Below are 27,017 nucleotides of genomic sequence, written 5' to 3'. Positions count from 1 at the left end.
CAATGAGGTTTAGAATGAAAACATAACTATAGAGACAGAGGCTGAAATGTTCTTCAAAAGAGTTATGCACTATAAACATTAATAGAAAAAGTAACTTGGAAAAAGCAGGTAATGTAATTTGAGTGTTGCAAAGCATTTTTGGCAAAGATGTTACCAAATTGTACGTAAAGTATACAAAAGAATGAAAAGGAAAGGCACAATAATTGGGATGTCATAATTTAGCTACACAGACAAAACATGGTGGTCCATGATGCTTATCTACAGTAGTTATAAGGACTGGTTTATAATGAGTGGATGACGCAGTCAGTGGATGACTCAGTCAGAGAGCATATAATTAACAAAACTGAAGTTAAATACTGATTTCTTTACAATTTAAAACAGAAATGTTTATTTTATCTGCTGAAGATACTGTTGTCCTAAAAAAATGTCAATAAAAACTGAAAATTTTGGCAGTTTTAAAACCTTTTCAACTTTTTCAAACCGCGGTATACCTTGAAAAGTGTTATCGTCTCATGTCTACCATTGAATGACCTATTTTGCATCCAAAACAACAATTTTAGTCTAAAGCAGAAAAGATTGCATCCCTGAGTTAGTAAAAATTACAAGTTGTTCTATTTTTTTAAGTAAAGAGTAACAGGATTTTATTTTTATCTAGTTTATTCCCAATCCAAGTCTAAAGTTGAGCACTTTGAGGCAAACACAAACCTGAACGTAATCAATATCACCACTGTCCATCTTGAGCGCTTTACCTAATGACTAGTGAGTGCTGCCACACTCGAAGACAAACACAAGCACTCTGGATCGAAGCGTGCGGTTTGTTTATCGTCGGTGTGTTGGCTGTTCTTTATCAATGACATGTGTCTAGGCTTTGATCACTGCATCAGGAGTAGCATGTCTCTGATCGATAAAAGCGAGTGCCCACCAGCGAATAGTCCACCACGAAGCTGGAATAAAAATGACAAGCTGAGGCCTGTTCTCTAATTCAAGGGTAATGACTTGCTCCTCATTGTCTCCCCACGGCAATGCAGCCTGCCATCGTCCATCGCTCCTCCTATTCATCTCTCTGTGCTCCCGTAAATCACTTTACAACATCTATGGCTCCTGCGTGTCTGTAGGGAACAGAAGCAACACACAACTCCTTTTTTTGACAGCTCGTGATAGCTTTTGATGGCTCCGATATCAGAGGAGTAAACCTTTGAAACTTGGAGAAATTCGGGAGCCAGCGTTCTGACAATGACGTCTCTTTGAAGAATAATCCTCATTTTCATTTCACTCATTCATTAAACCTCTCATTTAGCGCATTGCGTCACTTGTTCAAAGGTGCGCATTTGATTTCGGTTGGCAAAACTTCAATGAGAAATGGCTGTAAGTCGATAATGAGGCCGTGTGGCATCTCCAAGAAAATAAAAGTGTTCACGGAGACTTGATGACGACGACGTGTTGGAGTGCAAAACTCTTTGAAAGAGGCCTGGATGAGATATGCTCTTATGATGAGTCACTTATAAAAGAAATCTTACATCTTACTGTCTGGTTTTTGATGACCTGAGAAATGTGCTAGACAAGAAGTATATGAAAAAACCATCAGCTCCATTAGAATAGAGATATTGTACGTCTGACCATATCTAAAGTATTTCACTTCATAAAAAGTTAATGAAACATAAGCAGAGATGAAGGTTTCATTGTATTACCAGGATATGCTTTGATATTGGCACTCGAATGTGGTTTTGCTAAGCTTTCTGTGTAGTTCAACATGTAGCATATGGGTTTGTTTGGATGTTAATGTAAAATATAAAATTTTACCGCTAGATTTTGATCACAAGTATAATTTGATCAAAATAATAAATTAGGCAAATATCTAATTACAATTTCCTTGTCTTCGACTATTTTTAAAAATCTATTATTGATAAAATAGCTTTTAACCCTTTCACGCGTGAGTTTTAAATACTCCAGCTGACCCTTCTGTGTTAGTTTTATTTTGTGATTGCTACTTAGAATCCATTGCGTTGTAAAGTTTCCATAGTGACACGTCAAGTTTATCCCATGACCCACCAGCCCCAATGATCTATGTATATGCTGCAAATGTTTTTATTATATTATGAAATTTATAATACTCCAATTCTCAAATATGTGATAGAATATAAATTTTGTCTTTTAAACAGCTCACCAATGATCATAATATTTGTTAGATGATGGTTAATGGGTGCTGCCGTTGTTGCTAGAAGAGGTACAGCTGCAATCGGAAGTTAACGAGAAGTATTCATTCATTTTCTTGTCGGATTAGTCCCTTTATTAATCCGGGTTCGCCACAGCGGAATGAACCCCCAACTAATCCAGCACCTTTTTTTTACGCAGCGGATGCCCTTCCAGCCGCAACCCATCTCTGGGAATGCGAATTATTAATATTATTTATTAAATTACACAAATTTATTAGCGTATAGCGCTACCTCAAGCCGAAATTCAACCCTCATGGTAATGTAAACATATTATTTGTTGTACAGTGCCACAAAAATTATGATATATTGACGCGAGTACCCTCCCATCTATCCAATCTAGACTTCGGCCTCTCCTGCAGTGCAGTGAAGTCTAGATTGGACACAGCTGAGGATACCCATGACAATGTAGCATCATTTTTGTGATACTCTTCCAAAATACATGAAGGTAAGCAACTGTTTATCTGTGAGAGGAATAGAGAAAATATTCTAGTAATATAAACAGTGTTATCTTAAATAAATAAAGCATATCGTCCAATTATGTACAAAAAATTATTATTATTGCAGTCTCCGTAGACATCCGGTGTGTTTTACAAACCTCAGATTGTATGTTTTGCTTGTAGTTATGTGTATTTGAATGTCTGAAACCTAAAATAAATGGTTTTGGTTTGAAAGCTCTGCGCACCTCTTTCTGTGCCTCAGCCACGCTGTCAGATTTGATTTTTAGCAGTTGATGACATGCGCTCTAATCAAAACGGTGTGATTGCACGCTTCAGGGACCAGCCAAGGCTGATCACACCGGTGTGACTGTACACGTAATGTAAAGTTAATATCATTGTAATAACATCTAAAACACTAGTAAATAAATAAAACTACAAAAAACAAAACAAAAAAACAAATGCAAATTAGAAAGTACTTTTTCTAACAAAAATGACAAATTACATATTTTTAAAGTTAGAAGTTTTTGTTTTATTTTATAAAAATGCTAAACTAAACAAAGCTACTGCTGATACATAAGTTTATATTATTAGCAAATGTCTAGCATGCTGTTTCCTTAAGCATTTCTTTGTGCTATTGCCCAGTCATTAACATACAGTATTTAGCTATTGTGCCTGTATCATTAAACAACACCATAACAAGTGGATAAGTGGAATATTTTTAAGGAGCTATTAAAAAGATGCTTTTACACAAAGTGACACACTGTGTACTTATTTTAGGAACATTCATTGCTCAAGGGCAAAAAGGTCATGGCTAATGGCCAGCTCCTTAAGAGGCTGAGATTTAGTCACTATAACAGCCTTTTTTTGTGAGTGAATATTGTGCCAAAGTAGGCATGTAAAATATGCTTGGAATTTGTGCGACTGTTTCACTTTGAGCTGCATACAGCAGCAAGTGAGAGACGCATTAATGCTTAGAAAACATTCTGGCCCATTATAAACAATGCTGGAAGGTCATCCAGCCGTGATAAATTATTTAGATTACTATGCATAGCATTTATTATTTTTTTCAGAGAAATGGGTTTGAATAATGGCCGCTCGTAATAGCTTAACAAGCAAAGGATTATTATTTTTTCTTCACTTCATGTTTTTTATAACCATGAAAAAATTAAAGAGAAGCACATATAAAAAAACAATGTTCTTTTTGTAAGAACCGTTGAGTAAATATTGAAGTTTTTATTACAATAAAATTGTAATTTTAATACTTTGAACTAGGTTTCTTATTATAAGCGTTTAATTTTATTTAAATTTCTTAAGAACTTGTATGTGTTTTGTCATTTTAATAAGAGAGAAATTAAGTTTTAATTAGAAAAAATGTGCCTATACAGATTTAAAGAATCATCAAACTGCCAAATACAATCTTTGAGTCGTTATGCCATATATTGCAGATTGCAGAAAATAGTATTAGAATTTATATTTTAAGGGGGAAATTGGTTATTTTCACATTTTTCTGAGCTGTTTCATTCAGTGATGTCAGCATATTATTTTCTCCACGTGTTTTCTCCTCATGTATTTAAGAAAAAAAGCTGCTTCAATTTAATTACCACACACATTTATGAATAAGATATAATTACAGTACATTACAATGCATGAAATTCTCTTCAATCTTCACAACTTAGAAAAATCGAGACTGAGAGACATTGTATGCGTTTATTTTCTAAGATCACAATGCAAATGAGTTGTTTGATTTTGTAGCAGATTTTTTTTCTTACTGGAAAGCTTTGCGAATTTGAGACTAGTGAAAGAAAGGGGTTACAAATAACCTCCTTATAAGGTAATGGGTCTCCATAGATTTGGTAAGTGTGTGCTGATAAGCTATTTTTATTTTCGCAGATCAGTTGTCGGGCAAGTTTCTGTCAATGACGCATTTTGTTTAGGTACCGTAGGCTACTAGTACAACCTATTGGCTACTTGCCACTTTCAGTTTGATAAACAGGGTTCAGTGGCAATTTAGCCAGTCTATACTTTATGTTAAATAATTATATCATGTGTGATGCTACAACATGATTTCAGATTATTCCGTAAACAGTTGAAATACTCTATTCATTTTTGGTTGCATAAATAGGACATCATTAGAAGCTGTAAAACAATTACTTTTATTTGTATTTGCAAGAAGACATCTGCACTGTTGTCTTGGCTTGAGCATCATTGAACTGAGCATGTCACAAAAATGAGCATGTGTTCAACTTCTTGAAACGGTTGTTGAAGTTATTTTATTTAAGGCAGTAGATTTGCAATGGCATCCATTTGACCACTGTGTGATTCAGGGGATTCTGATGAGAACTGAGAATTGCTCTTATCCAGAGGAGAAATGGTCATGCCCAGCTGAGTCTTGTTTTTCTCTAGGTTTTTGTTCCTTCACTTTCGGCAATTGGTGAAGTTTGTTCCTCGCCACTGTTGCCCATGACTTGCTTGGTCCGGGACTAGTGAAGCTGCGAATCTGTGGAGTTGCTCTTCAGTGTTTTGGCTTTCAGCAGTGACATTTCCATTACACTGAACTGAACCGTGACAACTGAACTGAAGTAGTTTCAATTTATTAGAGCTTCATCTATGTTAAGCTGCTTTGACACAATCTACAGTGTAATAACAGTGCTTTAGAAATAAAGATGAAAATTGAAAATCTGATGCTCTCTGCATCACTCTCCCTTTTACAGTGTGCTAGTGTGTGTGTTTGCATTGCCAAATTTGCTGTGGTGTGCAAATTTATTTGTGTAATGCAATCCAATAGTGTAGTGTTTTTTATGCAATCCCTTCTCTTTTTCCAAAGCCTTTTCTTTCAGCTGAAAACCAAATCGGAGGTGTTACAAAACTGCTGAAACTAGGGGTTTTAAAAAACATTTATATATTTGTGAACAACTGAATTTTTTGGCAAGTAGCTTAAAAAAATGAAAAATTTTTTTTATAGATTTGCGTATTATTTTAAAACTGATTTTTTTTTATAGAATTAATTTTATACATTATTTCAAATTTTAGTTCCTACATATAACTATAACTGCTTACATCCATACCACCCTTACTGTGCTTTAATAAACTGTGATAATTCTAATTTCTTAACAAACCTAATTTTTTTTGTATTAAACACATAAAATAGGGCATAACGTTCCTAAAATATATAATATTTGGAACTAAACTACATTTTTTACAATGAAAATGACAGTATTTTTTTTTTTATTTATTCTGTTCTATGTTGATTTTAATATTTGAAATTACAAAATAAAAGCCCACAACAGGTAATCAATGTTACATCAAGTGCAGACATGCAAAGGCTAATACCAAGCTATTGTTGACTTGCAAGAGTGTGTAAAACGTGTGTGTGAAGTGTGTGGATTTTCTGCTCAATAACTCACAGTACACATCCACTCGGATGGATTTGATGGCTGGAGTGCCGAGGCCATTCTCTGCTTTACAGTAATAGCGGCCCCCCTGGTGCCTCTGGATCCGGGTTATGCGCAGCGTCTCGTTGAATACGCTTGAGTCCTGAAAGCGGTCAGTAGCACTTCCTGCAGTCTTTGTCCATCGTATCTGATACAAAACAATAAGAAAGAGAGACAGAGAAAAAATCTGTTACCAGTGCAAACAAATTGGTAAAAAAAAATAAAATAAATTAAATTATGAAAACAGGGAAGATATGATAAAAAGAAATTAAATTATTTTCAATATTTTAGGTAATATTTTATGCTTTTATAGTTTAACAGTGACAGTTTTTGTGTTCTAAAAAAATGAATGAATCAAATTTATAAATATAAAACACCTATTCCTACAGACACTATAGCGAGTGTGACTTTGTTTAAATTAATTTCTTTATGGCTGGTTTGTCTGTCTCTGGTAAAGCAAACCTGGCTTCCTATGTTATTATTTGTGAATCTTCAGAAATTTAAATAATTCAAATAAAAGTTTTATTAAAATTACTACCATCAAACCATGCCATTTTTTACTATTTATATACTAAGTATTTAGTAATGTTTTCATATGTTGAATGACTTATTTAATTATATTTTCAGTTCCATTTTAAGTTTAACTTAACAATTATTTTACATTTTGCCATCACCGAAAATGTTAACCGCTTAGCAGTTTTAGTAATTCAACTTATACAAAAAATATATTTCAGTTAGCGGCCAAAACAACTTTTCTTCATATATTCCATCTAAGATATATATCTTTGCTTTTTTCTTTAGCTTCATTTCAATGACCAACATTTTTAATTTTATATTTTTAGATAGTATGCTGGCCGGCAGCAACATCAAGCATGAAATTCAACAAAATCAACAACCGGATGGAGGATGGAGGGCGGTGTGATCAAAGCAGTGTTTTTGAAGTGTGTTGTAGGTTTTGAGATAATGGACATGGAACGTAGACATATAAGTTATGCGTCTGAAAGAGGAAAATGGAAGGCTAAAAGACCACATCACCAAGGACGACTAATACTGTGCTGTTCAAATGGCTTCATAATGAGTTTTATGTAAAAATATATAACAGTAATTTATCAATCTAAATGACTTCAGGAGATTTCTAATCACGATGCAACAGTGCTGTTTACATTGTTACAATTTTGACTTGGAAATGAGCAAATACTCCACCACAGATCTGATCTCCAGATCAATGGATGGCATAAGCTCTATTTGGATGATAATTATTTCTCAGCATGAAGTTTGTAAAACAAAATCTGCATGCCATGATTTGGGAAGGCAATTAATTCACAGAGGATGAAAGAGTTCTGTCATCTGACAGTCTGGACGGTTATTTCAATTGTGGTCTTATGGTCATACTTTACATAATAGCATGAATACATTGTATTGTATGGGAAAAAAGTCTCGTGTATATGGCATGAACTTGGTTAAAATGGCAATGTTGAAAGGAAAATGGAGATGTAAGTCCCAATATTGGTGTGTGAATATGTATCCTTTTTATTTGGAGATAAAGCTAAATAAGCTGTCATTAGCCCTAAACAAAATTGAATATTTACAAACTTAACAACATTTTTAAAAATTTTCTTTTAAAATCAACAGTATTGAGAACAGACATAGAGTGGAAAATATAAATATACAGCAGAGATTGTAGAAGGAATCACTATAAGCAGCATTTATTATAAATGTCAAGAATAAACAATTTTATTTGAAGCTAAACTGAAACTAGCAGTGTGCGTGAAATGCACTTTACAAATATTCTCTTTCATTTGACACCAAATCAAACGTGTAGCACTTAGTGCATGCTTTTCCTTGCTTGACATTTATTGCATTATTTAAGTCACACTATATTTGAGATGATAAAAAATGACCTTTACTTTGGAATATATGATGCAAGGTTTAAATGTAAGGAATAATTGATGGCGTGCCTTTGAATTACTACACAATAATGCAATTTCCATGTCACATTAGGTCAATTAGTGTGGCCGTGAAACATAAAAGGGTTTTAAATCTTCTGTTCAAAACAAAATTTCTTTAATAAATTATGGTATGATGCTGATTAAAAAAAAAAAGAAACTTTAGCAAGGATTTTTTCCCCTTAGATATCAAAGGAAAAACACCTAGAATTTTTCATTCAGATCGCATACCTCACCACCACCCAGAATTTACTAAATATACTCGAAAGCAATATAGTTACAGCTTAAAAAGGAATACTGACCACTTACTAAAACAGCAATATATTATTGTAAAACATTTTTCAGAGCACTTTCAAAAAGAAGTGCACTGCTTGTATGCAACACTGCTTGTTATAGAGAAACATATTAATATCCTGTCTCACTACAATCCAACCCGCTCTTTAAGATCTCAAAACTCAGGGCTTCTGGTAGTACCTAGAATAGCAAAGTTGAGTAAAGGAGGTTGAGCTTTCTTATTTATGGCTCCTAAACTCTGGAATAGCCTTTCAGAGGCTCAGACACACTCTCTGTTCAAAACTAGATTAAAGTCCTATCTTTGTAGTAAAGCATACACATAATGGTATGATGGATAAATGTGCTCCATGCAGGTTAGCTGGCTTGACAACCACCTGTAGGACACACTCCTCCTGTCTTAATGGACCAGACAATTTGTTAGACACTCATATGCTTTACATGTTTGTTTCTATGTTTGTTTAGATAACCAATATTTTCATTTTTAACACTTCATTCTTGCATCTCGTTTAAATAAGCTATGAACAGCAGCTGCACTAATTATTTTCTGTATTCTCTATTTCCACCTGGGGATACTCCCCCTGGGGCCCCTGGAGACTATGCTGTGTCATTAATGCGATCCAAGACCTGTGAAGAAATGATGCCAAAATATTCATAATCCTGGACCAGGCCGTATCCTGAGCTGATGCTGTGGGAGTCATGGAGGAATAGAGTGCATGAAACTGATTCCTGAAAGACCACAGTGACAAATGAGTCACCGCATTGATCTTGTGGGCCAGCATGTTCACCCGCCGGTGACCTACCCACACCTGCAGTTCTCCATGATGGACGTTCAGCTTCCCCAGCCTCAGGCGCCTAGACTGAAGCTTCACACAGGAAGTTTGGCCAGAAGAAAATAGTCGTGCCCAACAGAGCCTGGTTTCTCTAATGGTTTTTTTTCCTTTCACTTCGTCAATTGGTGAAGTTTTTTTCCGTGCCACTGGCTTGCTCGGATTGGTACGGATTGGTGGAGCTGTGCATCGATGGATTTGCTCTTCAGTGTTTGAACTCAGGAGTGAAATTTAAACCACACTGAACTGAACTAAACTGAACTTCAACTCTAAAATCTGGACTTTACTAGAACTTCTATGTTAAGCTGCTTTGACACAATCTACATTGTAAAAGTGCTATAGAAATGAACATAAATTGAACTGATATCTTTCTGTTTAAAATTTTAAAAAGAGAAAGTGTTTTTTTATTTCAATACAATTTTACTATTTCTATTCAACCTTTTTCATCATTTATTAAAATACTGTGATGATACCATGAACCACAATGAAAGTTACAAAACTTATTGTGCCATAAAAATCTGATAACGTCACATGCCTAAATATAAACACCACATTTTAAAACGATGTGACTCCAAATTATTATTCCCTTCATTAACTGCCTCATTAAAAGATTTAAATGAGCAAACAACAATTTTTCATGGTAAATAAACAATTATATTTTCTGTACATCTCACATAGCAATTAGGTTACATTCCTGGTATCAACAGCGCACACACAAATATAACATAACCCAGAGAAAAGCATGGTGAGATGAAGAAAAGGAGGAGCTCAGCCGGGCACGGAGAGAGCAGGAGAGATTCAGTAGCTCCCTCTGTGTACACTCTATCTGCCAACCAGCCAGACAAGTGGAGCAAATTGCCCATTCAGGCCTGGCTTGGCCTTAGCGAGTCCTGAGTGAGACTTACTGTGTAGATGACCTACATTACAACAGAACCCCCCTTTATCATCCCTGCTGCTGGAGAACCTCAGAGGCGGGAGAAGCTCAGCTTGAGTTCGGCTACAAAGATCAAAGCTCCGCCTTCCACGTGCAAATAGCAACTTCTTCCTCACCCCAACTATTAGCCCCTCTCGTACTAATTGAAAGCATTTCCAGCTCCGCAATTTCAAAAAAGGGCCTTTCGCCCAAGCCTTGGTTTTTCTCGTGCCAAGAAAATAAATAAATAAAACAGCTGTTTGGAGCCCGACAGAGTCGTAACCTTTGGAAGTGAAAGAATGAAATCCATTTCATGCTTTGCTGAGGATGGAGGGCGGGCAGATTTGTTTACACACGTATTGGATGTTGGTTAGGAATAACGGCGCATTGGAAGTCACAAGGCTTAGATACGCCGGCTTTCTTTGTGAGCTCCAACAGGAAATAAGGCAGCTAAAGAAAAGTGCTTAGCCCTGTTTGGTCTGCGTGCAGTGAGGTGGGCTGTAGCTGACAGAGCACAAATAGGAATTCCTACTTTCAGGGGTGAGAGAGCGGAACGCAATAATCGTTTGTGCATTATGCGGCGTTATGCAAAGAAAAAAAATAGATGACCTACTCAGACTCCTAAGAATAATTGTTACTTGAACTTCTTTCATTTTAATGTATACATTTAAGACTTTTGGGGCTCAGAAGAATAAAAGAGCAGAGCATAAATCAAAAAAGCTCTGCGGTTCATTATTTATTTCTGTGTTAGTAGAGATCATGACTCAAGCAATATGTTGGGGGTGGAATGGGAAAACAATCTGACGGCGGCCCACTGTCTTCACAACCAAAGTGCCTCCATAAATAGTCATAAAACAGTGGAAATGACAGCCCTATGGACCTTATGCCATATAACATAAAGGAAAATAGTGTTTCAGAGGAACGCAGGGACAGGAAATTTTTAGAATCCATTCATTGTAACTCAATTCTTTTACTTCAAAAAGATCTTTTTGGTTTGTTTTTGTTGTTGTTATATGTGAAAATCAGTAATCTCCAATGTATGCATCTTGGCCCCGCTGACAAATACAGCTGAATTTAAAATATCTGCAGAATACAAAACAAGATTCTGCTGAATATTTCATCTGTTCTTGTCTTTACATTGAAAGTCACTGTAGCAGTCATGTACTCTGGACTACTTTTTACAAAAAATCTGTATAATTAGATCACATTATATTTTAAACTAAATTTATAATCAGATTAATAAAATTATAATCAGATAACAGGTAGTTTATGTGAATTTTTTGGCTGCAAATTCAAAGAAAGGCAATAAATTATTCAGAATTTACTATTTGTCCTCAATTATTGTTTCCTTTTTCTAAATTTTCTAAATTTTTACAAATATTCAGAGTACTAAACACTCATGTAAATAAACTGTCATAAAATCTCTGGAAACAACCTTTCAATCAAGTGTATGTGCCAATAATTATGCTTAAAGTTATTTCTAAAAAGATTAATGCTTAAATAGTGTTTAAAGTGATTAAACACTGCTGATGTATTAATAAAATATGTAAAGTGTAGACGTCTCTGAGTATGTAATTGTTGTTTCTGTGTTTATTTAATGCTTTTCATGATGTTGATAATACTAATTAGAAGATTTAATTCTTAAATAGAAATAATTCTATTAAATTATATTATACACAAGTTAATATGTAGTCTAGATTAAAATTCTGACTGCAACTTTAATCATGCAATTTATAATCATAAAGTGTTTACAACTGGTAAGTGATATTTTAAAGGCAAAAAAGGTTTAGTTTTCTGAAGTGATGCGATTAGACCTAAATTTACGTAAATATTCACAGCCAAACACTAATGAATATAGACTAATAAAACAACTACTATAAACTGATTTCTTTGTATTTCATAGTATGAACAAAACCAGCTAAAACAATCATATAATGATTTTTTTTTAACTTTCATAAAAAAGAAAAAATGTCATAAGAGTGCGTATAGGATTTGTGGTGTGCCAAAACATATGTATTTAAAAAATATTGCTATAAAAAAACAAAGAAACTCTTCTCTGAAGTATTACAAGCATCTTGGGTTTATCCTCATAAATTTGTGGCGTCTGAGATTTCTGCCCCTGCCAGCATTAAGTGGATCAGTGCCACGGAGTGCCTGAGCCAGAACACTGATGGGAGTTCTGTGACGACGGGCCCAGTGTGTCAAATGCAGACAGAATGTGCCCATAAAGAGCACTATATATAGCCTCCAGCCCCCTCAGTCTATCATAAAGCAGCCCTGGGCGTATCTTTCTCTGGCCCACTCACTGACTGTGGATCTATGGGAAGTGCTTCAGTTGTGGAAAAGCTTAAACAAAGGAGTGCTGAAATCTTGGGCGATGACGGTATAGGGGTCCATGCTAATTACTGATTAATATGCTTTGTTGCACAGTTAGAAATCTATCTAAGATGACCCTGGTGCTAATTTGACTGAGAGAATGATTCTGGAACAGAGCCATAAATAAAAGTGCAGTAATTATCACTCAATGTGAACGTGTTTGTTCATAGTTCGCAGTACATAGTTCCCAGCTCTTTCTAAAAAAAAATAGTTAAAAACCTAAAAAATAAATTAAACAGAAAATTAAAAAAAGAATAAAATTTGTAAAGAAATTTTATCTGTTCATCAAGGTGGCATTATTAAATGATGCATATATATATATATATATATATATATATATATATATATATATATATATATATATATATATATATATATATATATATATATATATATATATATATATATATATATATTTGTTAAAAATGTATAAATTAAATATTTATTTATTACTTATTGTATGTAGTTTCAAATAAAATTATTACTCCCGTCATTATTGCTTTTATTACTATTACCATTGATATTAATAATATTAATATCATTAATATCAATAATAATAATAATAATAATAATAATTAGACTGATTTCATCGTTAAAATCACTGAAATAACTTATTAAATTAAACAATAAGCTTTGAACTGTTTTTTATAGTACAATAACACAACAATTGTACAATCTGTACTGTATTTTTAATTAAATAAATGCAGCCTTGGTGAACAGGATAGCTTATTTTAAAACATATAAAAATCCTACTGAGCCCAAACTTTTGACCGGTAGTGTAAAAAAAAAAATGCAATTCTGAAATTATCCATACTCCTTGCAAATTCTGACTTACAGATACTCTACTTTCTGCAAGATTTTTTTGGACCAGAATTGACACAGGGTTCTCCAAAAATATAATATAAATATAAATAACTATAAATATAATAAGACAATGTACAAGAGTCATCCTTTTGAAAAAAATATTTCTCTGCTTTTTACATTTAATCAAAAACTATTAAAATTAATAATTTCAGACTTGACTGTATATAAAAATGGGCGGCACAGCAGTTCAATGGTTAGCACTATTGCCTCACATCAAGAAGGTTGCTGGTTAGAGTCCCAGCTGAAACAGTTGGCATTTCTGTGTTTCTGCGTTCTGTCTAGGCATGGGGCAGTGAAAGATTGTGACAGTATGATAACCTTGGATAAAAATATCACAATTTTACGGTATTGTGACTACTGCTCTAAAATGAATTCTTTTAAATGTCTGAGTACAAAACAACGACTTTTTTTCACCCTTGAACACAATATATTTTATTTTGAGAAACATTTATAATATTTTACACTAGTTCTGTCCGAAAGACATGCCCTACAGGTGAATGGTTTTAACTAAATTGGCCATAGTGAATAAGTGTAAGTGTGAATGAGTTTATGGGTGTTTCCCAGTACTGGGTTGCGGCTGGAAGGGCATCCACTGCGTAAAACCTATGCTGGAATAGTTGGCGGTTCATTTCGTTATGGCAAACCCTGATAACTAAGGGACTAAGCCGAAGAAAAATGAAAGAATGAATAAATGTATAAAAATATGTTTGGAAAACAATCCAAATGCAGCTTTAAAACACAAGGCACGAGATCTTAGTTACGTCATAGGAAATAAATCAAATTTTAGTATTGCTTCCCAAAAATAAATGTACAAGTAAAATATTGCTTCTACAATATGCTGCTGGGAGTAATTGTGAATGGACGTCAACAGAGAGAGACATTTATGGGAGCAGATGGTGTAGTTACGGCATCAAACAGCAGGGGCTAAAGAGCTCATGCTAAATAGCCAATCTCTGAACCACTGGTACATTTAAAAGCTTTGACTGGGATAATAAAAAAGCAAAAATATGTCTGTTACTACCAATAACACATGATGGTCTTTGACAATTCATCCATTTCAAAACAAAACTATATGATGCTGTTTATACTGTCTCCCAGAACTGAGCTGATACCAAACACTTTTTTTTGTTTTGTTGGTAATTTTAGATAATAAATGGTCCTGTTTTACATTTTGTGACAGCCCACTGCATTATGTGCTACCCTCTGCTAAGAAGAGGTCTGAAAATGGTCATATTTCATGTTTACTGTCATTAACTTCCCAAAAGCAGAGGTGGAAAGACTGCTCCAAAGCAGGAAAGGTAGGTAATTCATTAAAAATCTTTCCTTATTTATACTCAAGGTAAGGGAGTCAGCAAAAGCCAGAGATGAGATCAGAAGCGGCAGAAAGAAGTTCATTTATTCAAAATGAGGCTGCCAGCAAAAATCTTTCTATCTTTTTATAATAAAGACTGGGAGGCAAAAGCAAGCACAGAACATTCAAAATGCATTAGGGTTTTCACAGCCAAAAAATGCCCTCTGCATGAACTGACATAGCTCAACATGTGCTGCCTTAAACAATTACATTTAAACAACAAAACTGCTGGAATATCAGTCATCAAACTAAGAATTGAGAAGCTTAATAAATTGTAACCTGCTTTAATTTGATGATGTGTCTGTGATATGTTGGACATAAAACAGGCAAAACAACTCCGCATAAATTGCAGCAGTCTCATTGATCTTCTTTATAGGGAAATCAGTTTTTAATTATAACTTTCAAGACAGACCTAGTGGTTGTTAATATTTGCTATATGCTTGTGCTATATAAACTTCATCATTACACCTGTTTGTATATCAGCTAGGGGTGTGCGATATGATGGTTTTAATTGTAGCGAATTAAAATGTCTCAGTGATCTGCATTTGAAGAAATATTGTAGTACTGTGCCACGGCACTCTCTGTATTAGTCGCAATTCTGGAATATCAATATACTGCACAATGAAAGGTACATTCACAACAAATATTAACTCAGTGGTAGAGTTACTCTCATGGGGCACTGCACTTACAGCATTCATAATGACAAAAGTAGTTTCATGTACTTGAAAGCCTTGCTGGTTAAACCTTTCATCTTTGTGCTGGGCTGAGCATACACATTTTTCCAGAGTATATATACACCTGAAGCGCCCTATATATGCGTTTGCACACTACAAAACCCAAACCAAACAAAGTACCTAATTACTGAACTACGCTATCCTTCATGTCTCATAGCACTAAAATTATATTTACATATTCTGGCTGGATTGAAATATAAACACATTTGGTTATTGTGTCTAAAGTGAAAGTAAATAGTTAGGATAAAAATGGATGTGTGACCATGTGTGCAGGTCTATTACTACTACTACTACCACTACTACTACTACTACTAATAATGATAATAATAATAATAATAATAATAATAATAATAATAATGTGGGCGAGGCAGTGGCGCAGTAGGTAGTGGTGTCGCCGCACAGCAAGAAGGTTGCTGGTTCAAACCTCGGCTCAGTTGGCGTTTCTGTGTGGAGTTTGCATGTTCTCCCTGCCTTCGTGTGGGTTTCCTCCGGGTGCTCCGGTTTCCCCCACAGTCCAAAGACATGCGGTACAGGTGAATTGGGTAGGCTAAATTGTCCGTAGTGTATGAGTGTGTGTGTGTGTGGATGTTTCCCAGAGATGGGTTACGGCTGGAAGGGCATCCGCTGCATAAAAACTTGCTGGATAAGTTGGCGGTTCATTCCGCTGTGGCGATCCCGGATTAATAAAGGGACTAAGCCGACAAGAAAATGAATGAATGAATAATAATAAAAATTTTCCTTACAATAATAATTCCTTACATTTTTGTATAGCGCTTTTCTGGACACCCAAAGTGCTTTACACATTTTTGGGGGAATCTCTTCATTCACCACCATTGTGCAGCATCCACCTAGATGACGTGATGGCAATATTGTGCCAGACCGCACATCACACACCAGCTGATTGGTGAAGAGGAGACAGAGTGATAAAGCCAATTATGATATGGTGATGGTTAGGAGGCTATAATGGACAGAGGTCAGTGGGCAAATTTGGTCAGGATGCTAGGGTTAAATCTCTAGTCTTTTTCAAATGACGTTCTGGGATTTTTAATGTCCACATCCGAAAGACATGCACTTACTGAGCAGTATAGAGTCCCACACAGGCATTAGGATCCACACAGAACACAGGCTGAGTGCCCCCTGCTGGTCTAATTAACACCACATCTAGCAGCAACCTGGCTTTATCATGTGGTCTCCCATCCAGGTACTGACCAGGCACAGCCCTGTTTAGCTTCAGTAGGCACAATGTGAGAGCTGCAGAGAGCTAGCTGCCGGCAAACATGCTTAGACTAAATATGCATGCTTCCCAAAGCTGTACATATCTTTTTTTGCAGAACTCTAAAGATGATACTGGTTATTGATGAATGTGGGTGGCCAAACAGATGCTGTCTGTAGAATTACAAAATACTATGAAAATCAGTGAAAACCACTGACAATTCACAGGGCCAACTCTAAATATTAAGGAGCACACAGGAGTGTGAATGAGTGTGTGTGTGGATATTTCCCAGGAATGGGTTGCACCTGGAAGGGCATCCGCTGCGTCAAAACGTGCTGGATAAGTTTGGCGGTTCAGTCCGCCGATTAATAGAGGGACTAAGCCAAAAAGAAAATGAATGAATGAATGTTTAACAGAGCAAGGAAATTTTCACAGTGTGTCTGATAATGTTTTTTTATTCAGGAAAAAGTCTTATTTATTTTATTTTGGCTAGAATAAAAGCAGTTTTTAATTTTTTAAACACCATCTTATTGCCAAAATTATTAGCCCCTTTAAGCAAAATTTTTTCAATACTCTACAGAAAAAACCATCGTTATACAATGACTTGCCTAGTTACCCTAACCTGCCTAGTTAACCTAATTTGCCTAGTTAAGCCTTTAAATGTCACTTCAAGCTGTATCTTAAAAAATATCCAGTCAAATATTATTTACTGTCATCATGGCAAAGATAAAACAAATCAGTTATTACAGATAGGTTATTAAAACTATTATGTTTAGAAATGTGTTGGAAAAATTTTCTTTACGCTGAAAAGAAGTTGGGGGAAAAATAAACAGGGGGTTTAATAATTCAGAGGGGCTAATATTTCTGACTTATATATATATACTTATATATAACTTATATATGAGATTTGTTTAGAGGCTTGAAATATTTTTTAATGACATCAAATGGCTGTGATTAAAAACTAGTGAGCAAACATGGCAGATTTCAAATTTAGAATACCTCCTGGGAGTCCTACAGCATCAATCAACCGGCATCAAGAGGAATAGAAACATTAACAGACATATTTTTAACTCCTATCCAGGTCCAGGGCTCACAAGGTGGTGGCTTTCTCCAGTGGCTTGGCATCCCAGGTCCCCATTGTGCATCATGCAAACCGCCCAAAGAGAGATGCACTTAGCACTTAACAGCAACAGTGACAAGGCACCATTACATTCAGGTATACCTCATCACACACTGTCCACCCTACTCAACTCTTATGTCCGCTCAGGTCAGAAACCTGGCTGCAGGCTGGAGAATGAAACAGACAGCTTGGCTCTGATGCGAAGAGAAGAACGTCACAGGACCATTAAAAAAAAAAAAAAGCTCCTCACAGCAACTGTGCGTGGAATGCAAAATGAAGGCTACCTCAGAACTATGACACCACACCGCCAGGAGGATTTTTTTTAGCAAACATTTAGATTTTGGGACTCTTCCTAGCTTTCAGAGGTCTGACAGAGCTCCTCAGGGAATCACCGAGCTCTTCTGCAGTCGTGCAGATTCAGTGATTTCCCTTGTGGCCGTCTCTTCCCTGCACTAACTCAGTGGGACTGCTCTTCCTCTCCACAGAAAATGCAGCACTGAGACCAAGATGAGAGGCGTAGAGTGCTGCCTATCTAAAACCGCACACAGGCTACGGGACTGATAAGCCCTCTGCAAGATACAACGAGGAGTGGGGCGTTGAGAGAATTAAGACCACTTGAGTGAGGGTGAAATGGAGAGTACTGCGGCGAGTCCAGAAGCGTATCCGATGAATGATACATACAGGAGAGCATGAAGCCGAAACACAGAATGTTGTTATCGTTTTGTGATAATCAAAATGTCACATTATTCAGGATTATATGGCATCCTCTTGAGCTGAGAAGCATAACATTGATTTGGGACTCACGGTAGCACCACATATAGCATACGTCTTATGTACAGTATTTTATCGTTTGCATATATTTGTATAACATATTAAGGTGAGGTGAGAATAGCATTTCTATATATTTCAGGATGTCTTTGGAATATTTCAAATAAGTAGAAAGTATTTAAAACATAAAAAATACATCCATAATGAGCTATGTCAAAGGGTGGATTGAATCATTGGGGAGCATTTGAACGATTTACATTTGAAATATAAAAATATGAATATAAATGAGAAGAGGCTATTTCAATCTCATTTCAAAGACTTTTTTTCCTGCTAATTATTCACATTTTCATAAATCGGTGAGAAAATGTCTAAATACAGTGGAAAGCATTTGTAATATTATTCCCTACATATACACTCACCGGCCACTTTATTAGGTACACCTTACTAGTACCGGGTTGGAGCCCCTTTTGCCTTCAGAACTGCCTTAATCCTTTAAAGCACAGATTGAACACTGGAAATACTTCTCAGAGAGTTGGGTCAATATTGACATGACAGCATCACGCATTTGCTGCAGATTTGTCGGCTGCACATCCATGATGTGAATCCCCTGTTCCACCACATCCCAAAAGTGCTCTATTATATTCAGATCTGGTGACTGTGGAGACCAGTTGAGTACAGTGAACTCATTATCATGTTCTAAAAATCATGACATGGTGCATTATCCTGCTGGAAGTAGCCATCAAAAGATGGGTACACTGTGGTCATAAAGGGATGGACATGGTCAGCAACAATACACAGGTAAGCTGTGGCGTTGACATGATGCTCAATTGGTGCTAATGGGCCCAAATTGTGCGCCAAGAAAAGATCCCCAACACCATTACACCACCAGCCTGAAGCGTTGAAACAATGCAGGATGGATCAATGCTTTAATGTTGATGCCAAATTCTGACTCTATCATCTGAATGTGTGTGTGTGTGTGTGTGTGTGTGTGTGTATATATGGCAATTCATTAGCTTGTGATATATACATAATATTTTTAGGCTTGCTTTGACATAAAATTGACTATTTGTGTCATGTAGAAAAAACACTTTAATGGGAAAAAAGCTCAAAATTTCCCTTGTGCATTTTCGACAGGTAGCTGTTTATGACGAATAACAGTATATATAGTCTATAGTATATTACAGATATATATTACAGAGGCAATACATTTCCCAGTCTCTTTATTCTGTGCCAGACATTATATCAAGGAGCTATAATAAAAACAGCAACTCACTGAGTATTAAATTGTACTATAGTGTAGTTTTCAACACCACAGAATGTCTCATAATTTAGTTTTCTATTTCTGCATGTTTTACGAATAGTTCTAATTGATTATTTTGATTTATGAGGTTTCCTTTTCAATTAATTTTCTTAAATAAAACAGCACACTTTAATATCATACTTTAAAGTCTTTTTTTGCAAATATCTTATCTTGCCTTCTAGAAGTACTGTGATGGTCCAGTACCCAGTAATGAGCAGTAGTGTTGGCTTTGAGTCCAGCAGGTGTGTTTACATGACAACTATGTATTTTCCTTAGTTTTCCCTTAACATTATTGAAAAGGTTTAGCATAATGGCAACATTGTCAAATTCACTGCAGTTTACATAGATGTGTCTAAAAAAACTATATCATGTATGTCTGTTCAATAGCAGGGGATGCCACTTGGTAAAAAAAACTCAACATGCCTGCAGACTTGTACAGTTAATGTCAGAATTATTAGCCCCCTTTGATTTTTTTTTCTTGTTTAAATATTTCTGAAATGATGTTTAACAGAGCAAGGAAATTTTCACAATATGTTTAAAGATAATTTTTTTCTTATCTGGAAAAAGTCTTATTTGTTTTATTTAATCTAGAATAAAAGCAGTTTTTAATTTTTAACATAATTTTAGGGACAAAATTATCACCCCCTTTAATCTATGTTTTTTTTCAATAGTCTACAGAACAAACCATCGTTATACAATACTTGCCTAATTACCCTAACCTGCCAAGTTAACTTAATTAACCTAGTTAAACCTTTAAAAGTCACTTTATGCTACATAGAAGTGTCTTGAAAAAAATCTAGTCAAATATTATTTACTGTCATCATGGTAAAGATAAAATAAATCAGTTATTAGAGATTAGAGACATTTATGTTTAGAAATGTGTTGAAAAAAATCTTCTCTCCGTTAAACAGAAATTGGGAAATAATAAACAGGGGGCTAATAATTCTGACTTTAACTGTACATATGTTATTGAATTACTTATAGAGTGATGCATACAAACAATCAAGCCAACAAGCACTTGTGCATGACTATAGACTTATTTTTTATTTTTTTGTACAAATAATACTTTTAATATTTTCATAATTGGCACTTTGTAACCTGCTTTCATGTTTTTTTTTTTCTTCATTTTTAAATGAATATAATACAAAATACATAAAAGGTTTTCCTTTTTTGAGTCCAAGTAAGCACTACTGTATGAACTACAGAGATAGACTTGACGTTATCCATCATTGTAAATTAGGTATGCATGTAATTTTCTGCTTTCAGACAGGATGTGAAAAGCACTGAATTATAAAACCCATTCATTTCAATGGCCTGTGTTTTACAAGGCCAGCTTGTTCCTGTGCTGACCTAAACACAAAATATGTGGAATGCATATTGACTAGCTTGTGTATGTGCCTCAGGGAAAGTTAAATATATACACAAATAATAAATAATAAACAAACAATTATTACAAATAACTATTAACCAAGAATTTTAATTTCAGTGTACCTCTAATATAAATGCATACATTCAAGCCACCGTGTAACTAGTAAAAACACATGCATTTCATCCAACAACTAACTTATAACCAACTATCACTGCCAATACTCACTAAAACGTAAATGTACAATGTGTGTATCTAAGCACAATAACTAAATGATAACTTAATCCATACTGTAAAAATACATATGAATAAAATTCTGGAAGAACAAAAACACTGATGTTTAACTAACATTCTTGCTTGGGCTTATTTAAGAATATACTTTATATTATGTCTGTGAAAATATATTTAAAAATGTGAAATGAATGAATAAAGATAACAATCTAGTCAACATTCTGAATTGCCAAAACTCAAAACTCTGACCTTTAGATCACAAGTCCAATTCACGAACCATTAGGCAAAACTTAAAACTTAAAACAGGTGTTTTCATTTAACGTATAACCTAACAAGACTCAAAAACACATACAAATTATTTTAGTGACACTGTGTGTTGCTCTGAACTTGGTTGAACTTGTAAAATTAAGTTTTTAAATATGTCTGTGATCAGACTTAGTCTACTAAAAGTTATCAAGTAATCAAGCTTAAGTATTGAAACTCAATTTAAACCAAATCGAATGAGCAGATTCATGCATACGATCAAACACAGAGATTCTCACCTGTGGCCGTGGATGTCCCGACACCAGGCAGGTCAGCTCCAAAGTCTCCCCCTCGCGGATGGTGTACACCCTCTCCGTGTAGCGCTCCTCCTCAATGTTGCATGCGTGACCGGAGTGAATGATCTGAACGGTTGGTGGAGCTGCATTAGGGAAAGAGACGGAAAAAAAAGCGATATAGTTCAGTTCACTGGATCATTTGAGGTTGAATCATCAACCAGCCACATTGCAGAAAGCTGTCATGGAGGGAAAATAAAATTCCTGCCACACCAGACTGATGCTTTCAGCCCAAATCAAATTCAAGGTGAGGCTGTGCAATCATTCACCTCGCTCCGGTAGATGTAATTTGCACTACACCAGTTGCTCTGTTATGTAGAAGAATCTTGGACTTGCATTTCCAAGCAATTTTCCAAGCAGACAAAAATACCCTCATCTAAGCATTACCTTATAGTACATCTTGAAGATGCGTAGGCGACTGATGAGGCAAAGTGCCTGTATTATTGATTTCCCCACTAAGCAGCAGAATTGAGCTCGGGTGCAGTGCAGTGTGCTTGCTTGATGATGTTTCCTACACTGATCTACACTTAGCAAGCACTTCCAGGATGCTTAAAAAAACAAAAAACACTCAATCTTGCATATTCTTACTAAGGATTACTATATTATCCTTACTAAACTTTTTTTTTTTTTTTTACCAGTATACAATATCAGTGATACAGAATAAGTACCAGTATGAGGTGCTTTTGATACAGTGTAGGTAAATTGAAGGTACTTTAATTTTTATAAAATGCACATTTAAATAAGTCAGAATTAGTGTTAAGGATAGGGCAATAGTCACATAGCAAGATATGCATTGTTGAGTCTGAATTATAGTTGACCAGGTGCTGCAGAATTGCATTATATTACAGTATTTATATGGAATTTACACAATTTATGCCAATTTTCTTTTCTTTTTTTTTTACTTAACTTTTGTCTTGTACCCCACTGGGAGATAATTTAGCTTTTTAAGTAAAAACCCTTAATTCTGACTTAAAGTTTAAACCAAAACAACATTTGTACAAAAGGACACTAAACAAATCACAGATCCTGTAAATGATGACTGAAGTTACCCAGGCCAGTGAAAATGAAAATCATTTTGAATATAAATTAGATTGATTATTTATGATTATATTTATAAATATATAGTTATTCATGTAAATATATAACATGTAAATATATAATAAAGAAATTCACACAGTATTTGTTGTTCTTCATGGCCAATATTCATCAATATTAGCATTAACAAAAGTATATTCATCAGGGTTGAAAATAAAAAGTGTCAAAAACACCCTGTGCATACTCAAGACAACAAAACAAATCTCCAGTGTTACAGATGTAACAATTAAAGTAAAAATGTGTTGATTAGCAACATTACATTACATTAGTATTCTTTCAGCTATTCACATTTCTGTTGATCATACAGTATGAACACAATGGCCAATCAGAAGGATTTAGATTAGTCACTGCTGAAACACTGGAGTTTTCTAGAGTGCACTCAGGGATTGAATTCTATTTACCACTGAAAGCAGGAGAAAAGAGTGAGACATAACAATCGGGCCCTCCTCCGCTCTTAAAGTAGCCAATAGTATTTTGTTTATATCACAGCATAGCCAGAGCTGAGTATAGGCAAAGCTGCATCTGACAGCTTATGAGAGCCAAGGCAAGTCTGAAGTCTTGATCTCCTCTATATCGCATTCAAATATAACATTCTGTGTAGAATTCAATGTATTTTATCATAAAAATTGTATATTACACTAATTAATAATGAAGTTTTGAATGCATAAATTTTGTCATTGAGAGATAAAGACTAGATTATTGATAACTTAAGTAAATATTCAAAATAAAAGCCAAGAAAGCTTTGATTTTATGAAGATGTAAGATAGATTCTCAATGTACAGTATCATAATCAAAAGTGATCCATATGGTGAAAGTTCTGTAAGAGACTGCATTTTAAAAGCACATCTCTACTGTCATTGTTTTGGAACATACTATTATACATAATACAAAACATAACCTTAGAACTTATCATACAGTAGTCAACATATGAAGTGGCTAATCACCTTTCATCAAAGTTAACCTAAAACTATTGAACAACAGGCATTTTTGTCTTAGGAGAATTTTCAAAAATATTTTACTGTATTTAAAATATGTGCATAACTTTGACTTCACAGGGACTTTAATATATACATATACTGTATCATGTAGTAAGCTATTTTTAATATACATACTCTATATATGTTTTAATGAATTTGCCTATTGTAGTTAGCCACTTTTTATGACCAACTTGCAGCGCAGCCCACTATTTCAAAAAAGCACCCCTGCAGAACTTTAACTAATTTTAATGGTGAGAGAAGCATAGGATGAAACAACTGAGTTTCCCAGCAGTTCCCCAACTCCAGCGAGCACACAGGAGTAATTGGGGCCGACACCACTTGGAATGAAGACATCTCAAAGATCTAATAGTGCACACTGGGCTACTGCTGAGGGTTTGGCTGATGACAGGAAACACTGCTGAAATGCATTATGTTGCAAGGTCTCCTCCTGGATGCTGAAACAAAAGGCAATAAATAAATAAATAAATAAAAAAAACAGACGAAAGTATTCTGTTCCGGTGTGCCAGCTGCCTGCTCTGCACCCTGGCCTAGTTTCACACCGGCTATTTTTAGAAAATCAGTGTCTTCCTCACAACCTGCCATATGACTGTGCTAATGTCCTTCCATATGACGTCAAGGCTCAATGAAGCAGACATCACTGCGCAAGCCTCAACGGGACGTGCAGGAGGTGCATCCGGGATTATTATTGATTACAGAGGAGGCTTCGAGTGCTGTCTGACGTCTGCATTACGACATCTGGATCATTCCTGTAGACTACAGGCCACTTCCCATACAGCGAAAATAAGTTTTTTTTCTAGATAAAATATATTTGACATACTGGAAGTATATTTTTAAACTGGTAGGTTCAATAAAAGATCGTTGTGAAATCATTACATTTCAAATTTTATATACCAAAATACAATTCAAAACGTGCTTTATGGTCAGAAAATTACATTTTCAACCATACAAAAAATGTGGAGAGAGATTTCAAGAATCTATTATTGCAAATCAAAACATAACTATATTTAAAATATTGCATTTAAAAATAGTTTAGTGTAAGATAATACAGGGGCTGGACAATGTAACACTGGACAATTTAATGTTGGGGACTTCCTGGCTATATTTGACCACCTTGGTGGCTACTCTTCACCGATTACATATTCCACCAGTAGGAGCAGAGTGTGAAGTCATAATTAGCACAGTTTTGCTTTAAAAAATTGCTATGCACACAACATTTCGGTAGACATATTAGATTTTAAAAGAAGACATATTGTTTTTACGCATCTCACTGGCACACCTGTGACCAAGGCAGCAAATCTTTTTGCTGGAATCAAGAGCCACGGTATCCAGGCTAATGTCAGCATACCACTAAGAAGGACAAAGTACATCCAACAGGAGTAAGTGTGGATGCAAGAAGAGGCTGTCTGAAAGGGTGTTAACCCGAATTGTCTCCAAAAAAAAAAAAAAAAAAAAACATAAAACAGCAGCAGCCCAACTCACTGTAGAATTAAATGTGCACCTAAATTCTCCTGTTTCCATCAAATTTGTTCATCAGGAACTCTATAGGGTCAATATACATGGCCAGGTCGCTATAGACAAACCTTTGGACACTCATGCCAGTGTCAAAGGTCTGTTTCAATGGTACCAGCAGCGAAAATCTTTGGATGTGGACAAGGTTAAACATGTATAGTTCCCTGATGAGTTCAACTTCACGGTCTTTCCCCCATCCAGGAGATTTACGGTGTGAAGAAGCCCCAAAGAAGTGTACCACCCAGAATGAATTCATGTGGACTTAAACCAGACGCTTCATTACCCAAAATCTTATGTATAACTACACAAATATGAGCATCTATACAAATAGAGATGTAATTTTTGCCTGTTACATTGGCAACCAAGAAGAGATTTCCCAATGTGTCCAGAAACCATTTTTTGGTGTATTTTAATATATATTATTACAAATATATACACATTACAAAAACATAGGTGAATTGGATAAACTAAAAAATGGTAATTGTGTATATGCATGTGATAATGAGGGAATGTATGGCTGTTTTCCAGCACTGGATATTCCCAAGTGAGTTAGTGTACCCTCAGTGCTGGGTTGTGGAAAGAAATTCACAGCACAAAAAACATACCAGAGTAATTGGAGGTTCATTTTGCTGTGGTAATTCAAGAACTAAGCCATATGAAAGTGAGTGGGTTGCATATGTAGAGAGGATTATCTTATATATATATTTATGAGTTATGTGACAGCACATATAACTGTGATAGGGAATTATATGAATGACATAACCATTATGAACAGATCATCTAAAGCACGTTGAGGCATATAATTACTTGCTTATATTCCATATAAGTGTCAACATAAATACACTCCTAACATATGTTTAGTAGGATACCAGAGTAATTGTTTGCAGAAATGGTTTTAACACAGATTTTATATTGCATTGTGCTAATTTGAGATAAATGACTAAAAAAGAATATTAGCATATTCTTGGCTTGTGAGGATTTGGGATGTTCCAAATGAAAAAATGGCTGCTGTTCTTCCTGTTTTCAAGGTTAGGCTGTATGTCCTCAGATCATTAGCATTCAAGAGACAACAATATGACAACATTTCTCAAATAGAGGAAACATTAAATAAAGATTTTTCTGTCTATTTTGTGACATGAGTTATGAACCCAGTCAAGCATGAAATAACAAACAAATTATGAATGTTAGATGAGAGTGGAACTTGCCAGCTTAGCCCCTCTGAACACAAAAATGATGTCATTTCCTGTTCGTTATTTCACCATGTTAAAAGGAGAAAAAAACATGGTGGTGTGGTAAAAGGAATCAAAACTCTGACATTGATTTAATAAGCCATACAAATTGAATTATCTGTTTATCAGCTGTTTAATTCAAATTAAAATATGTTATATAAATATAATTGATCTAGTGTTAATGGAAGAACTAAAATATGCTTCAT

The 27,017-nt window shown here is 35.1% G+C and overlaps 1 protein-coding gene across 11 annotated transcripts in view; it reads right to left on the bottom strand.

Annotated features, from left to right (window-relative positions):
• The window catches only part of mdga2a (MAM domain containing glycosylphosphatidylinositol anchor 2a), a 349,723-nt gene that overhangs the window by 135,837 nt on the left and 186,869 nt on the right, over nucleotides 1-27,017 (bottom strand). For 10 of the 11 annotated variants that reach the window (XM_073928613.1, XM_073928617.1, XM_073928614.1 and 7 more), the window contains 2 exons: nucleotides 21,927-22,066; nucleotides 6,055-6,229 (listed from right to left, as the gene is read on the bottom strand). Coding sequence is in view for 4 of the 11 variants with exons in the window: in XM_021473195.3 (XP_021328870.1) it covers nucleotides 6,055-6,229; nucleotides 21,927-22,066 (315 nt within the window). In the remaining 7 variants the exon portion in view is untranslated. Of the gene's footprint in view, nucleotides 1-6,054; nucleotides 6,230-18,003; nucleotides 18,254-21,926; nucleotides 22,067-27,017 lie in introns of those variants that run through there. The other variant, XM_073928618.1, reaches the window with a different exon arrangement.

The sequence above is a fragment of the Danio rerio genome, chromosome 17 (genome assembly GCF_049306965.1).
Source record: "Danio rerio strain Tuebingen ecotype United States chromosome 17, GRCz12tu, whole genome shotgun sequence".
Classification (NCBI taxonomy): Eukaryota; Metazoa; Chordata; class Actinopteri; order Cypriniformes; family Danionidae; genus Danio; species Danio rerio.
Note: the sequence above shows the minus strand (reverse complement) of the source record. Positions and strands in the feature narration are given on the sequence as shown.